Source organism: Mytilus trossulus, chromosome 4 (assembly GCF_036588685.1).
Source record: "Mytilus trossulus isolate FHL-02 chromosome 4, PNRI_Mtr1.1.1.hap1, whole genome shotgun sequence".
Taxonomy (NCBI): Eukaryota; Metazoa; Mollusca; class Bivalvia; order Mytilida; family Mytilidae; genus Mytilus; species Mytilus trossulus.
Window position 1 is genome coordinate 58,585,246 of NC_086376.1, and position 16,636 is coordinate 58,601,881.

A 16,636-nucleotide genomic window follows, 5' to 3' on the forward strand; every position below is an offset into this window, starting at 1 on the left:
TTAATGCCTCAAATTGCAAGTAGGGGGTGAAATTACACTGTAAAATAATTTGGGTCCATATTTTTTTAAGGAAAGAAGTGATTTGGTCCAGCTGAAAAAGGTTTCAAGTTAGCCCTTCAGAAGCTGTCAAAAGATTTCAAGACGACCTAAACATAGCATTGTCCATATTTTGAGTATTAAAGAGCCGATGACGTTTTCTATAATTTTTATATAATTTGTCCCAAAAGTAGTACAACACACTGTAGAAGTTTCTTTGAGAAAGCGCAGGTGGGATTTTTTTTTTATTTTCATTTTATGTACTAAAAGAAATGCACTACGAAATAATTATGGTCTCGGACCTATTGTCCGGAGTGTTTTACGTATACGTCTATTGATTCAATTCAATTATTTATTTTCACTAAGACACAACATATATGTTACATAAGGACAAATTACAAATCAAATACAATATATATGACAGAATAGACAGGTAACTAATAACAAAAGTGGACATGCATCTAACTAAATGAAAGAAGATAGCTTTTTGATAAATATTATGGAACGCATGTTGATGATCATAATCATATGCAGTGGTCCCAGCATTATATGCAGTTGCCACACCATTATAGAGCCGTAACTTGCCTGCCCTGGAGCGAGGCCAAACAATTTTGGATCCATGTTATGCATAAAATGATAATTTACGTGTATGCAATGAACTTCCCTATAATCAACCACTTCTTACATTTGTGTTACATTTCAATAAATAAGCACCTGATATATATTGAATACCGTGTTAAAAACCAGACTGTTAGATTAGGTCTGCTGGTGTCCTATAGCAATTCTTCCCCTATGTCAATTTTTCCGGAAAAATTGGCATGATCGTATTGGACATGCATCAGATGAGTTTTTATATTGTACTGTTATACCTATGTCACAGGTAAGAGGAGGATTAGGATCTTCCTGACATCCCGCCACATTCTGTATGTATGTACCTATCCCAAGTCAGAAGCCTGTAATTCAGTGGTTGTCGTTTGTTTATGTGTTACATATTTGTTTTTCCTTCATTTTTTGTACGTAAATTAGGCCGTTGAGATGTGGTACGTATGATTGCCAATGAGACACCTCTCCACAAGAGACCAAATGACACACAAATTAACAACTATAGGTCACCGTACGGGCTTCAACAATGTACAAAGCCCATACAACACATGTGGCTATAAAAGGCACCGATATGACAAATTTAAAACAATTTAAACGAGAAAGGGTTATTTTAAAACCATTATGAACGATAATAACAATGTATAATAAGATGGTATTGTTGCCGACCATGAGCATGAAAGGGTATAATTCTTTTCCAGGAAGACTTAATAAAGTGTTATTAGAACATGCTAAGTATTGAAATACATTTGGTGCTTTTAGTGACCATGCGACCGAAGCGATATTAACCGTAATGTACGGTAGTGTTAAGGTGGTACCAGGCAACACCTTGACTAGAATTAATTTGGCTCGTTTATTTTTCATAAAATTTTGACAAAGTATTTACTTTCCTCTCTCATGTCGCATAATAAAACCTGATGGCATGTTCCGTTTTAGTACTATGTTCATTCACAAAGAAAATTCATTTTTTGTATGTATCCTGACTATGGTTGTTGTGTTAATTTGTTGCGATCCAAACGAGTTTTTAGGAAGATGTGTCCAGTGCTGTGGGATACAATTTCAATTTAATCAGTGTATACTGTACATGTGGAAATCTATAGACTTTTATTTATAAAAACAAGTATTGCTTATTTGGTGCTTTAAGTAAATAAACACCGACAACTAAACATCGCTACACACATAGAAACAACCATTTCCAAAAAGAAATAAAAAAATGTTTAAGTGTACAAGTAAAAAAAAATGTATTCGTTGAAATTAAAGAAATACAATATCAAATAAGTATTCAAATTAGAAAATATGTATAATTCATTAAACTTTGGATTATTTGATATAGTAAAGTTTATACGGATACATCTGGTAAACCGCGGGAAACGTTATGCTTGATTTGTCTTGGTTCTCTGGCAGGTCTTCTTTCACTTTTAGGCTGATGGAAAGCTCTTTTGTTACCTTCATCTCCCCTATTTTCTCTCCTTAATTTACTTTCAGTTTTTCTTATTTTTTGTTTAAGTCTATTATCCCTTCTTTCTTTCGCTGCCTGCCTTCTTCTTTCAGATTCTTTCGCCATTTTCCCTAAATATGACAAAAGAAAAAATACATATTTAACTTCCTAAGATTGCTTATATTTACTATGTATCTGTGTTTATAGAATAGCCGGGAAAATACATAATTAACATAATCCGTGTAAGTATATATACGGTACATGCAGTGCAATGATATGCACCATACTCGTGAATCGTAATTATAACATTGATGATCATAAATTATATCCCAAAATGTAACATGACTGCCAGTTCGGAGCAGAACAAAATGTAACATGACTGCCTGTTCAGAGCAGATAAAATGTAACATGACTGCCAGTTAAGAGCAGAACAAAATGTAACATGACTGCCAGTTCGGAGCAGACAAATTGTAACATGACTGCCAGTTCGGAGCAGACAAAATGTAACACGACTACCAGTTCGGAGCAGACAAAATGTAACATGACTGCCAGTTCGGAGCAGACAAAATGTAACACGACTACCAGTTCGGAGCAGACAAAATGTAACATGACTGCCAGTTCGGAGCAGACAAATTGTAACATGACTGCCCGTTTGTAGCAGACAAAATTTAACATGACTGCCAGTTCAGAGCAGATAAAATGTAACATGACTGCCAGTTCGGAGCAGACAAAATGTAACATGACTGCCAGTTCGGAGCAGACAAATTGTAACATGACTGCCAGTTCGGAGCAGACAAAATGTAACACGACTACCAGTTCGGAGCAGACAAAATGTAACATGACTGCCAGTTCGGAGCAGACAAATTGTAACATGACTGCCCGTTTGTAGCAGACAAAATTTAACATGACTGCCAGTTCAGAGCAGATAAAATGTAACATGACTGCCAGTTCGGAGCAGACAAAATGTAACATGACTGCCAGTTCGGAGCAGACAAAATGTAACATGACTGCCAGTTCGGAGCAGATAAAATGTAACACGACTACCAGTTCGGAGCAGAACAAAAATTGATTTGTAAAGTGAGGACAATGTTTCCCTCATACCATTTCGAACAAAACAACAGTTAAATATCAAATCCGTATACTCAGCTTAATCCCTGTTGTCGTTTCATTGTGCGGGTTGTTGTTGTTCGACTTTGTGATTGTTTGTTTGTGGTTTTGTTGTATGTTTTTATCTAATAATTTTAAAAAAGAAGAAGTGGTAAGATTTCCAATAAGATAAAATTTCACAAGAAACCAAATGACACAGAAATTAACCATTATATATAACCGTACGACCTTCAACAATGAGCAAAGCAAATTAGTTTATGGGCTCCAACTTATTTTGAATATATTTGGCTTACATAACTCCCCTGCATTACAACATACGTTTATAAACATGCTATCAATCTTTCAAGTCACTGTCTTAACTATGATGTGTACATTAAAGATGATTATTCGAATATTTTAGAATTACCTTTGTCAGCCAAGGCATCCATGCGTCGAATTTCGACCATAAGTCCTTTATCTTCATTATCATATATATCTAAAACAGAAAAAAAAACATAATGTTGTTCAAAATTCGTTTTCTACATCAGCCCAATATATAGACGATGTTAGTGCATTGACTTGACTGTCATCAATCATTGATAAGGATGAAGCTTAGAAACGGGGAAATGCGATGCGTTTATTTCATTGAGGAACCATGTTTTTACAAATTCTTAAAAATGCAAAATGTTTGATTATTATTCCACATTTCCAGTCATTTTCAATATCAGCTTCCAGATAATTATCAAGTTCAAATTTCAAATAAATTCCAAAAATCAACTTCCCAGCTCATTCCTACATTCAACATTCCAGATAATTCTATAATGCAAACTTTTCAGTTAATTTCCAAATTCAACTTTCCAGTTAAATCCCAATTTCAACTTTCCAGTTAAATCCCAAGTTCAATTTTCTAGTTAAATCCCAAATTCAACTTTACAGTTAATTCCCAAATTCAACTTTCCAGTTAATTTCCAAATTCAACTTTCCAGATAAAGGAAAATCCCAAATTCAACTGTCAAGTTAATTCCAAATTCAATTTTCCGGTTAAATCCGAAATTCAACTTTCCAGTTAAATCCCACGTTCAATTTTCTAGTTAAATTCCAAATTCAACTTTACAGTTAATTCCCAAATTCAACTTTCCAGTTAATTTCCAAATTCAACTTTCCAGATAAAGGAAAATCCCAAATTCAACTGTCAAGTTAATTCCAAATTCAACTTTCCAGTTTCATCCCAAGTTCAACTTTCCAGTTAATTTCCAAATTACACTTTCCATTAAATTCCCAAATTCAACTATCAAGTTAATCCCTAATTCAAGTGTCAAGTTAATTCCCAAATTCAATTTTTGCAGTTAAATCCCAAATTCAAGTTCCAGTTAATTTCCAAATTCACTAACTTGCGATGATATTGCCGTCCCAAATTTTAACTTTTTTTTTAATTTGAAAATATGTCTACCTTTTGACGTACTAGCCCTGGATTTATCAGTTAGTCTTCTGCTTGATGAGTCATTGGAAATAGAGATAGCTGGAAGTCTCCTGGGTTTTGTCATCTCACTTTCTGTTAATGTCTCAACAATAAATCTCATACCACCGAATCGTTCTGATATTATTCCTACACTCAGTAACTCTTGCAATATGTCTGTTGATTGGCGCGTTTCAATTCTATTGATTATCTCGAGAGAACTAGAAACCACTCCAACCTTGTTATTGCGTATTCTTGTACAACAATTAAGTTTTGCAAATGATGCTCCCATTTTTCCTTTTGGTTTTGTTTGAAGCGGGTTTCGAACTGACGTTTCCAAGTCGCAATTGTGACGTTTTATGTCATTGTGATTTAACGTAATGTGCAATGCAGTGCAGTGCATACAATGTATGATTGAGGATATTTTCCGCTATACAGGGCAGGACTCTTTCATGAGGATGACGCAAAGTGTGATTACAGATATTCATTTTCAAACTCCTACATATTGGATTAATTAAAATAGTTTCCATCTCGTGTAATTTAAAAACAAAACATTAAAAATACTATTAGCATTTTTTAAATGTGCAAGGGTGACTGGGGTATAGAAATATGGTCACTTGGTCTTCTCCCGACCGCAGTAAAACGCTTGCCAAAGTGGGGCGTCCGTTTGGCTGTGCGGGATGTATCAAGTTCGCAGCCGCGTCCGGTTAGAAGGGGAACGTTAAATCCGATGCCTCGTGTAAAGAGAGTGGCACGCTCTTTGCACGTTAAATTTAATAACCCTTGCAACAACTCTTTGAGGGGTCCGTAGGTGGCCTGTTGCAAGGCAAAATGTCTGTCCCTATCCAATATAACGTCTTTTTCAGGTGGCAGTCCAAATTTCTCCGACCATCATCCCAGATGGCCTCTATTGTGAGAGAAATATTTAACAAAGCTAAAACCCTATACAGGAAATTATTTAGATGACGATGTATATTGGATAAAATGACGAAAGAAAGTATTAGGCATGAATGCTTTATTTTAGGCTCGTTATCAGATTCACTGAAATGAAGATTGTATTCCGAAAGGCGATGTCAACAATAGACGATGACTTAGACCATGCTCCTGAACAGTAAGTTGCTCTTACTCCAATGAAAGAATATTAAGACACAATGTCAGGATGTAATTTAAACGTGTACTTTTACAAGTATGGCTGATATTGTCAGTAATAAATCATACATATGTCTATTTGACTCGTACGTAAAGTAACAATATCAGAAAATCTGGCACACTTAAACATGTTAATTATCTGTCAACATTTTATTTTTGAACTGAAATGTTTCAATTTTTCAAATTAAATTTCCGATGGGACATTTCCGTACATCATATTCTTTTGAAAATATGTATGCAAATTTTAAATGGAGACAGCCATGTTAACCAATACTGAAATATATCACGTCATAGAATGTTCATGCAAAATTTCGAAGAGTTGCGTGAACATTTCGCGATTTGTGCGAGTTTTATGTCCCGAGTTTGTTACATGGGACAACGCTTCTTTATTTAAGTAAACGTTTTTCTAACGTTGCGTCTAATATATCTTCCAATTTCATATAGACTTATGCATTACCCAAATACAATATATTTTCTTGTTTGCTGCTTACGTTACTTTCAGTGGGAAATATTTCATGCATAATCAGTACAACCTCACATTTATGAGTATCCATATTGATGTGAAAAAACAAAAATTGCAAGCGAAATAAAAAAAAGTATTCTAAGAAATCATTAATCGCCGTAAAACGTAAAAAAATGACGTTACCATTCTAGACGCAATAACGTGCATAACGTCACTACGATCTTAGCAATAACTTGAAGATCGTGGTCCGTATCAATACTGTTTCATTCTTTCTATTTCTGATTAATAAGTAGACTTCTCGGAAACAACACAGTAGTGCCACAAAAATCTACCAGAACACTCGGGCGTGATGGTAGGGGTAGATGCTGAGGCTGAGGGAGCTCTGATAGTAACGAATCCTGATCCATCAGAAATGTCGGACCGACCAATCAAAACTGAATCACAACCTGCATGTTGCTGGTCCATCAATCTCAAATGACGATGTTTTAGTAAACGATAGCAGGGATGACACAGATGTGTCAAGCATGGTTGTGGCGCCGTTAGAGAAGAAGGACAAGATGTCCAAATTACAAACAAACAAACTAAACCGTGAGAGCTTTTATTTATTTTATGTGAAAATGAAAATGAGCATGAAGGTCGTAGAATGAACGTAGTCAGGTCGCAAGAAGAGTGTGGTAAGGACGGCATGGGCGTGCTAGAATCGTACTATGGTTTTGAGCAGCATGGTAGTCGTAGTGGAAGCGTAGTTGGGTCTAGGTTCAAACGTGATGGTCGTAGTGAAGTCGTAATAACGTCGCTGTTAGAATGTAGCGCAGTCTCTCCGAATATAAACACGCTTTTGCTACGCTCTCACTTCGATGGTATATTTTTGCGACCTTTGCGATCTTACCACGACCTTACTGCGCTCTAACTACGCTTCAACTACGACCTGATTTCGACTGAAATACGACCACATGCACGCTTGTTTTGAACATGTTCAAAATTGGCCACGCTCATCACGATCTTGAAGATCTCACTACGACCTTACTGCGATCTACATAGATCGTGGCCTAGTGGGACTGCAGTATAAAAGCTAACAATTTTTGTAATCTTCATATGTAAATATTTCACATAGTTCATTTACATCCTTGTCAGTGAGAAGAAGTGCGTAGTGATACAAATCCGTTTCATTCATTATTTTCAAACATTTATCTTTGTCCATCTTATCAGTGGCGGATCCAAAAGGGGGGGGGGGGGGGGGGGGGGGGGGTAGACCCCCTATTTTGGATGATCAATGCATTTGAATAGGGATGATGTAGTTTGACCCCCCTTTTTTCCTGGATTAGGACCTTTCCTTTTTTTAAATGGCTGGATCCGTACCTGCTTATCATATTTCCACACTTCTCGTTTAAAAGTACGTGACATCGCTGATGGACACTCAAGAAATATAATTACTGCTGCATTGAGATCACTACCGTCTGAGGGAATACTTAAAAAACATCTGAAGAATAGTATGACACACAATCACTTATTATTATAGGATCTAAGAGGCGACATTAAAAGTTCAATGTAGGATAAAAAAAACACTTAATTCACATATTTTTTTTCTGCTCCTCCCACCCCTCTTAAACTTAATTTGGGGAAAATTGATTAACCACTATGGATATATGTAAAACCGATTTGAATAGGGATAATGTAGTTTGACCCCCCTTTTTTCCTGGATTAGGACCTTTCCTTTTTTTTAAATGGCTGGATCCGTACCTGCTTATCATATTTCCACACTTCTCGTTTAAAAGTACGTGACATCGCTGATGGACACTCAAGAAATATAATTACTGCTGCATTGAGATCACTACCGTCTGAGGGAATACTTAAAAAACATCTGAAGAATAGTATGACACACAATCACTTATTATTATAGGATCTAAGAGGCGACATTAAAAGTTCAATGTAGGATAAAAAAAACACTTAATTCACATATTTTTTTTCTGCTCCTCCCACCCCTCTTAAACTTAATTTGGGGAAAATTGATTAACCACTATGGATATATGTAAAACCGATTTTGGATTAACAAAACTTGCAGCTATTTTGATCCTTAACCCCAAACTATTAGATATAAGTTTTGTATCCTACATTAATCTTTTGATGTTGTCCCTTAAAAAGTGTATTACTTGTATCAGTAACTCTTGTTGCTTTATCAATTATACCTCCTAGATTGAATAAATCCAAAGTGTCAATAAGTTTGTTTTTTTATTATTGACAATACACAGATCAGAATTTTAAAGGTCTCCAGTGACCACTATATTTTCGTTTATTTGTAAGGCAGTTTGAACTTTCTATTGCATGATTTTATCGTGCACAGAAGTCGGTGTCCGCATTCGGTGGATATGAATGACCGAGAAGGAAATGTTTACCTTTAGCTCGTACATTTGTATTTCAACCCAAAATGAAAATGTTTCATCAAAAGGATTTTTTTTACGGACAATATTCTAGAATATAAATTTGTTTATAATACATATTAATATGTTGTCTCTTTGACACATTCCCCATTTCCATTCTCAATTTTATTAATATGTGTCACCGTCATATTTATGTGTCTATTAAATGGTTATTCATCAGTTCATTTATTTCATTCATTCATTCATTCCATTTTCTGTTTCATCATACTCATTGTGACGATTGACTGAGACTGACGACATTTCTAATATACGTCACTGCACAATTTCATATACACGTCACTTCACACCTGAACGATTTAAATAGAATAAAATAGTATTGCACGAGCGCGGGAAAATATGTGTACGCCTTATTTTTATATAGAGGTTTAGGATTTTATTAACTGAATAGCCGCCTTTCAAAGCTGATGCTTATATGCTAAAGCAATATTTACAGGTTAGTTAATATTGTTATTTGGAAAATATTATTTAGTTTCTAGATAGAGTTTCATTCATTAAAAGTTAAATGGAAATATTATGATAGTTTTATCATAATTTGCAATACGGCTTTTCCGTACTGTTTACATAGTTTTTTTAGTAAAGTTCAAAATTACTGAATTACAGCTAGAAATTGTTTTATTGGCGATATTAATTCATGGCGTAATTTTAAAGTGCTTTGTCGAATTCATTAGTCCGTCAGTCCTTGTTTTATTGTAGTTTGTGGTTTTATATTTAGAGTATGAATGAATGTAATTGTTTCCGAATTTGTTGAAAGATTTGTATATGTTGAAATAAATGTATATTTACAGTTAATAAAAGTGGTATCAAAGTCACTGACTAGTTATAGCCATCACGATAATTTGGTGTATGTCAAGTTTACTGTTACATATGGATTTATCGATCTCAATTCATCAGGCACCAGAAGGTGTACTTGAAATGTTATTTTCATCCATCAAAAAGATAATTTCAATCATGGGATTTATTGACTGTAGACAAAATAATCACAAAGAACACAGAAGAAGTCATGTAAGTTAATTTTTATTATTTCTAAATATGTATAACAGTGGACGTATTATGGTATACAAATGTCCGATGTCCGTCCGTCCGTCCGTCCGTCTTTCTGTCCGGCGTAAACATGTCGCACCGTAACTTGAGAACGACTTATCCAAATTTTATGAAACTTAATATAGTTGTTTCTTATGATGGTCAAATGATCTGTATACTTTTTGGTGAAAATAAGATAAACACTTTTTGAGTTACGGCACATTGTAACTTAAACAGGGGTGTAGTTTTTTCACATGTCGCACCGTATCTCAAAAACAATTCTTGATAATGGCTTAAAACTTTAAGGTTTATGTACCCTTCTGTAGCCATTTTTGTACGAACTTTTCAAACTTCAATTGTATCAAAATTACAGATAAAATGAATCATAGAGATAGGCCATTTTGAACATATTCCAAGGGGAAACTTGATGCAAAGCCTTATTTTTTACTGTTTCATTGCATTTAATAGAAAAAGAGGACTTTGTGGCAAATAAATTAAGATTTTTTAGAAAATCCACAGCCTTTATCCTTGTACTCTCATATTTGGCAATTTGATGACTAGTAGAAATAGAATTATTGCATGCAGTGCTAGCATTGATTTCTTTAAAACAACTTTATAAATGTAGTTATTGGTTAAAACAAATATAAATATGGCCAAAATCAAGTACACCTTTTAGGGTGCGCTCGACTTTAGTGACTAAGCACGAGGTGTTTTGGAATTTACAGGTTGCTTAGAACTTTTTGTAAAAAATAAACACTAGCACATCATAGAAAATCAAGTGCATGAGTTACTTATGTTTCAAATTTTTTTTAACAAAAATCTCTGTATTAAAGGCTGTGGATTTTCTATAAAAATCTTGATTTATTTGCCACAAAGTCCTCTTTTTCTATCAAACGCAATGAAGCAGTAAAAGATAATGCTTTGCATAAAGTTTCCCCTTAATGGCCTATCTCTATTATGTATTATATCTGTAGTTTTGATACAATTGAGGTTTGAAAAATTCGCACTAAAATGGCTACAGAGGGGAAAAAAAACCTTAAACACTTCTTAGTTATATTAATCTTAATATCTGTATACTTTTTGGCGATGATTCAAAATTTCATATTTGAGTTATTGAGTATTTTGTAAAAAAGGGGGAGGGGTTTTTACATGTCGCGCCGTATCTCAAAAACGATTTATGATTATTGCTTAAAACTTTACACACTTCTTTGTTATATTAATCTTAAGATCTGTATACTTTTTGGTGATGATTTAAAATTTCATTTTTCAGTTTTTTTTTTAAGGGGGAGGGTATTTTTACATGTCGCGCTGTATCTCAAAAACGATTTATGATTATTACTTAAAACTTTACATACTTCTTTGTTATATTAATCTTAAGATCTCTATACTTTTTGGTGATGATTTAAAATTTCATTTTTCAGGTATTTAGTATTTTTTTAAAAAGGGGGAGGGTATTTTAACATGTCGCGCTGTATCTCAAAAACGATTTAATATTATTGCTTAAAACTTTACATACTTCTTTGTTACATTAATATTAAGATCTGTATACTTTTTGGTGATGATTTAAAATTTCATTTTTCAGTTATTTAGTATTTTGTATAACAGAGTGAGGTTATTTTTACATGTCACGCCGTACTCAAAATCAATTTATGATTTATAAAACTTTACACACTTCTTTGTTACATTAATATTAAGGTCTGTATACTTTTTGGTTTTGATTCAAAATTATATTTTAGTGATATTTTTTTTGTTGTTGAAAAAAACAGGAGGGGGGGTATATGTTCCTCCGTATCTCAAAAACAATATATGGTTATTGCTTAAAACATTCTCAGAAATTATTTATGATTATTGCATTAAACTTTCACACAAGACGACGGGCGTATCATGCGCTCATGGCGCAGCTGTTTATTATAATTTGTTCTTATGTTGTACTGTTATACCACTGTTTCAGGTTATGAGAGGGTTGGGATCCCGCTAACATGTTAAACCCCGCCACATTATTTATGTATGTGCCTGTAATTCAGTGGTTGTCGTTTGTTTATGTGTAAACTTACATATTTATTTTTCGTTCATTTTTTTTTATACAAATGAGACCGTTAGTTTTCTCGTTTAATTGTTTAAATACATTGCCATATCGGGACCTTTTATAGCTGACTATACCCATTTTTATCATCAACTAAGTACTTATTATCATCAACCCATTGAGACAGCCTCAAGTTTAATATGTTACAATATAATTTATACGAAGCTGGGGCCAGGCTAAAGCAATACCCCTATAATTTAAGGGGTCACTTTTATCTGACATGTTATTTTATTCCACATCTCTGGGACTTTACCAGTTTTAAAACACCAATTAAACAATATATGTAAAAATACAATACAATTCTGGTTACATAACACACCAGCTGGAATATCATGGTTACATAACACACCAGCTGGAATATCATCTACATCAGAGGCTTTGCCTCTTTTGCCTTTACATACGACATTAAAAACCTCTTCAAACGAAATTTCTCCTGTTAAAAGAAAGTCGCTTTCTGTCAAAACCCTATCTTCTTCCAAAACGTTTGTTGATCAGTTTTTGATTCCAACAATAATTCTTGCTGCAATGTGTACCAGTACTTACGTTTTGCTTTTTGAACCACGCGATCGAAAATCCTTCGTTTTGACACAAAACTGGACTTTAACTCAACACAAGATACACGAGACAATTTTCCCTTTTCCATAACTTTTCTGCAAAACACATGTCATTAAACAATACACCTAAATTATCATTCCACCAAAGTTTTTTTAATTCTCTTTTTCTTATTACAATACGTACTATCAGACATGACAATTACGTTTGAAAGCAACTTCTGATTCATTTCTTTGCTGACAATAGCACAAAAATCAGTATAAACTTGATCAATATTACATTGGGATACTTCATTTGTTTCAATACCATTGATAGTGTCCAAAAGTCGCAAATGTATATCATCGCCGTGACAAAAATTTGAAGGTATGTTTTTTTACATCAAACTTGATAAATTCAGAACTACGATTTCCTGAGGTATGACACGACGGTAATGAGGCACTGATATTTAACTCACAATACAACAAAGAATGGTCGGGTATCGATCTCACATCCAACCCAGTCACAGTCAGGATCTTACTTCGTCAAAATCATCTCCCCATTACGCCAGTTCATTTTCACAATCGTAGAAATGGAAGCCATTGTAGGGATGACGCGCTACCAATTTTGCTCTTGGAAACCGATAAATTTATCCACATCGCACCAATACGATCCTTATATGTCAGTTATATTTTAAAGGACAAATGTATTAGCTAGCTTATGAGCACCAGTTAATGATCTTGTCTCTATTGATTCAACTTAAAACTATTGTCTGATCGGTTGTCAGGTGGAATTTTCGAAAAATCATAAACATTAAAAAAAAATCTAATTAAATATTTCGTGGAGGGGCAGAATAGATTTTTTAAGTGGTTGAAGACTTTAAACCATAGTTCCTACACACAAAATATAGAATTTTTCGAAGATATGCATTTTCATCATCCAACTTGTAAGACTGTCGTTAAGTACTTTCAGTAAAAAAAATAGCTATTCGGACACACCTTCTCTGTTTTGTGACTCATTAGTTATGTATTTCACTTGACCCATATATTTCATCTTTTAGTACTGTTATTTTTTTGTGTTATAAAGTCAACCTGTAGCCTTAATATATAAAAATGATAGAATCTGAAGCGAGACGATGTATGAAATATTCTTACGATACCAAGACAAAATACTCAACTCAAACACGCCCTAACATAAAAATGTGCACACGATTTTCGATTACAATTGTTACGTATTTTTTGGAATTTTTTCTTCAGTCACATAATGGAAGGGCACACACGAAAAATACTGAACTAATAGATTGAAATGTTTTCCGTCCGTGGTAATTTTTTCCAAAAAATCGGAGATTATGCATTTTCGTCATCCAACTTGAAAGATATATACTCATGTCGTCGACTTGATATCTAATTGTTCTGCTTAATTATGTACTAGAAAAATTGAAAACTTATGCAAATGGTGTTTTTAAAATAAAACACCTCGTTATTGAGAAGAAAATTGCAATTTTGTTTGTTTCTATTAACTTTTAAAAATTTTGTCACTATAGTAAACAATACAGTAAACATTTATCGCCTTCTTTAAAAGAGAGCTTCGATTCTTTTGTTCCATTTCAAATTTTCAACCTGGTTTCCGACTGAGTCATATTAAGCTTAGATTTTTTAATTAAGTCCGAAGCTCTAATAACTTTGAAGTCTTGAAAAAATGAAGATTTTCATAGCTAGTAATACACAATAATCAACAACCGATTGACCCTTTGATGAAACACATGTGAAATCATTGACCGTTCAACATACAACAATTGCTACTTGTTAAAAAATCAATAAATGTAGAACAGTAACTATTACGTTTAAAATCTATAACACTTCTCATATTTATACAATCAACTCAGGGCCAGGAATGTTATCATACTCATCCCCACATCTACTATTAAAGTCTCCACAAATATAGAATAAACCATCATTTTGGAATTCATAAACTTGTGAAATTAATGTGTCAAAAAATAGTTCCTTGTCTACTGGCCTAGTAGAGTGATCAGGTGGAAGATAGCAAACACATATAATATATCTAAAATTTGACAACCTGTGATGCAGGTACACCCATAAAATACCCTCAAAAGTTTGATCTAAAATACCAATATCAAAAATTTCAGTTAAATAATTTTTAGTTAAAAAATTTACAGGGATAACCGACTGAATACTCTGAGTCGAGTAAGTTGTAAACAGCAGAGAAATGTGCAATAAAGGATATATTAGAGAATTGTAGATGTTAAACCAGATACCTCGTGTAGGGAGAATGCCCCATTCTCTGCACATTAAAACCTTTGTAGCATTCTTATAGCGTCATTGTAGGCAACATGTTTTTAAAATTTCAACGGCCCTATTACATAAAAAAAATTTATGAAGATTGAAGAAGTTCTTACTGAAGTCATTAAAACCAAATCGGTCTTTTTACCGTTTTTTTTTTTAAAAACTCCAACTAGTGTTAGTCCCGTTAATAAATGGCACAGTAAAACATTAGGTCCAATCCATCATTCCCGTGTTACGATATCGCGCGATACTACTAACCTATCTACAGTATTCATTCTGAATTCAAATAATGCGTGAAATAAAGAATAGTAAATTGGTCTTGTATGTAATTTATGTTTTTCTATGCTTTACATATGATATCATATTACACTGACACCGTTTTCAACCTATGCCAACATTTGATAAAAATATATTCAACCTATGCCTACAAACAAATTACAATAGGTGCTGTTATAGCAATTTTTAATTAATAATAGGTTAAATACAGTCAGTATATTTAAGCATTAACTATTACTCTTTTAAAACTCAGAAACATTTTGCAAAATTGTGTTGTAGTACAATTAGAATTATATTTTTTTCTTAAAAGACAAAAATTGTCAATACTAGAAAAAGTGAGATGAAATAAATCTAAAATTAATGATAATAAAAAAAAATCTAAAATCAAACATTTAAGTATATTAACTGTACTTGAGAAAACGAGTTAAAAAGCTATTTCATTTGTGCATATTTGTATGATAAAGTTTGATCATTATTTTGTTGTATTTAATATGAAACATACTTAGACCGTTGGTTAACCCGTTTGAATGGTTTAAAACAAGTAATGTTGGGGCCGGAGGTTGGGGCCCTTTATATCTCAATGTTTGAGGTGAGCCAAGACTCTGTGTTGAAGGCCGTACATTGACATATAATGGTTTACTTTTATAAATTGTTTCTTGGATGGAGAGATGTTTCATTGGCATTTATACCACATTTTCCAATATATCTATTCCACAAGCAACAAAATATATCATACTTCAACAGAAACATTTTTTGAAATCAAATGAATTTTGCAATACAAAACTTAAAATAAATATCAAATAAAATGATTTTGGTCCATTTATAGGCTGCAACTTTTCAGTGGGACAGTGAATCCTGTAATTACTTTGTTTTAGTTCATAAAATTGAAGTACATATCTATGTGTTTGTTTTTATCCATTATATTGAGTTGTGAGATTTGTGTCTCTTACTTGGAACTCCATCATCCGAATTGATAATTGGGTAATAAAAAAGATAATTTGCAAAATTAATATTAAAAATGAGTGTTATTTATATAAACAAAACTTGTGACTATCCTAAGACCATAAGAAACCTCTCGTGTAGTCCTTACTTTGTGACCAACTTTTAAAGATGTCCAAATTTAGAAATATTTTGTAAAACCACCGAAGGACTAGAATATATACCGTAAAACTATCCTAAGACATGTCTTACTCCTGAGATAGTTTTGTGAAACTTGCCCCAGAGACTCAAGGATAACAACATGACACCAGTTGATTGTGCAGATGCAGCATCATATCTTATAGTAGGACTTCTGAGACTTTTATATTATTCACTGATAGTTATCTAATATGACTAGATTATTGTTTCTTTAATAAGACTTATAAAATACTTGCCCACCCATTATTTCCAAGTTGAGGAAGAGCGTCATTTTTCAATCGAATGCTTACTACATAGACGTTACGCACGTTATTGCGTCCATACCGTGTAATCAACCAGTCCACACTAACAAACAGCTTTTCTATAAAATCATAACCGTTAATTTATATATAAATCTTATATCCATAGACTAGAAAGGTAAATACTATTTCAAAAAAAAAAGTACAAATTGTTTTATCATTGCGTTAACCCCTGTGGGTTCACGCATATTTATTAGTTAGAAATATGGTCTATGGAGGAATATTCGGAACTCTCTTATTGTTCATTCGGAACATTTGTTCTTCTTATCTGTATTAGCTTCCTGCAATTAAGAGCACCTCCATACGGGGTTTTCAATATATTTA

The 16,636-nt window shown here is 33.3% G+C and overlaps 1 protein-coding gene across 1 annotated transcript; it reads right to left on the bottom strand.

The window, feature by feature from the left end:
• Positions 1 to 1,862: 1,862 nt before the first annotated feature.
• LOC134715636 (uncharacterized) lies at positions 1,863 to 4,964 on the bottom strand. The gene is made up of 3 exons (XM_063577953.1): positions 4,611 to 4,964; positions 3,588 to 3,656; positions 1,863 to 2,205 (listed from the first exon to the last, which is right to left on the bottom strand). The coding sequence occupies exons 1-3, from the start codon at positions 4,906 to 4,908 to the stop codon at positions 1,976 to 1,978; spliced, it is 597 nt and encodes a 198-aa protein (XP_063434023.1). The 5' UTR covers positions 4,909 to 4,964; the 3' UTR covers positions 1,863 to 1,975.
• Positions 4,965 to 16,636: the final 11,672 nt, after the last annotated feature.

Coding starts and splice junctions, on each gene's coding strand:
- LOC134715636 (XM_063577953.1), bottom strand. CDS start 4,908: ATGGGAGCATCATTTGCAAAACTTAATTGTTGTACAAGAATACGCAAT. Junction 3,657..4,610: donor CAGGGCTAGTACGTCAAAAG/GTAGACATATTT, acceptor TTTCTGTTTTAG/ATATATATGATAATGAAGAT. Junction 2,206..3,587: donor GGATGCCTTGGCTGACAAAG/GTAATTCTAAAA, acceptor TGTCATATTTAG/GGAAAATGGCGAAAGAATCT.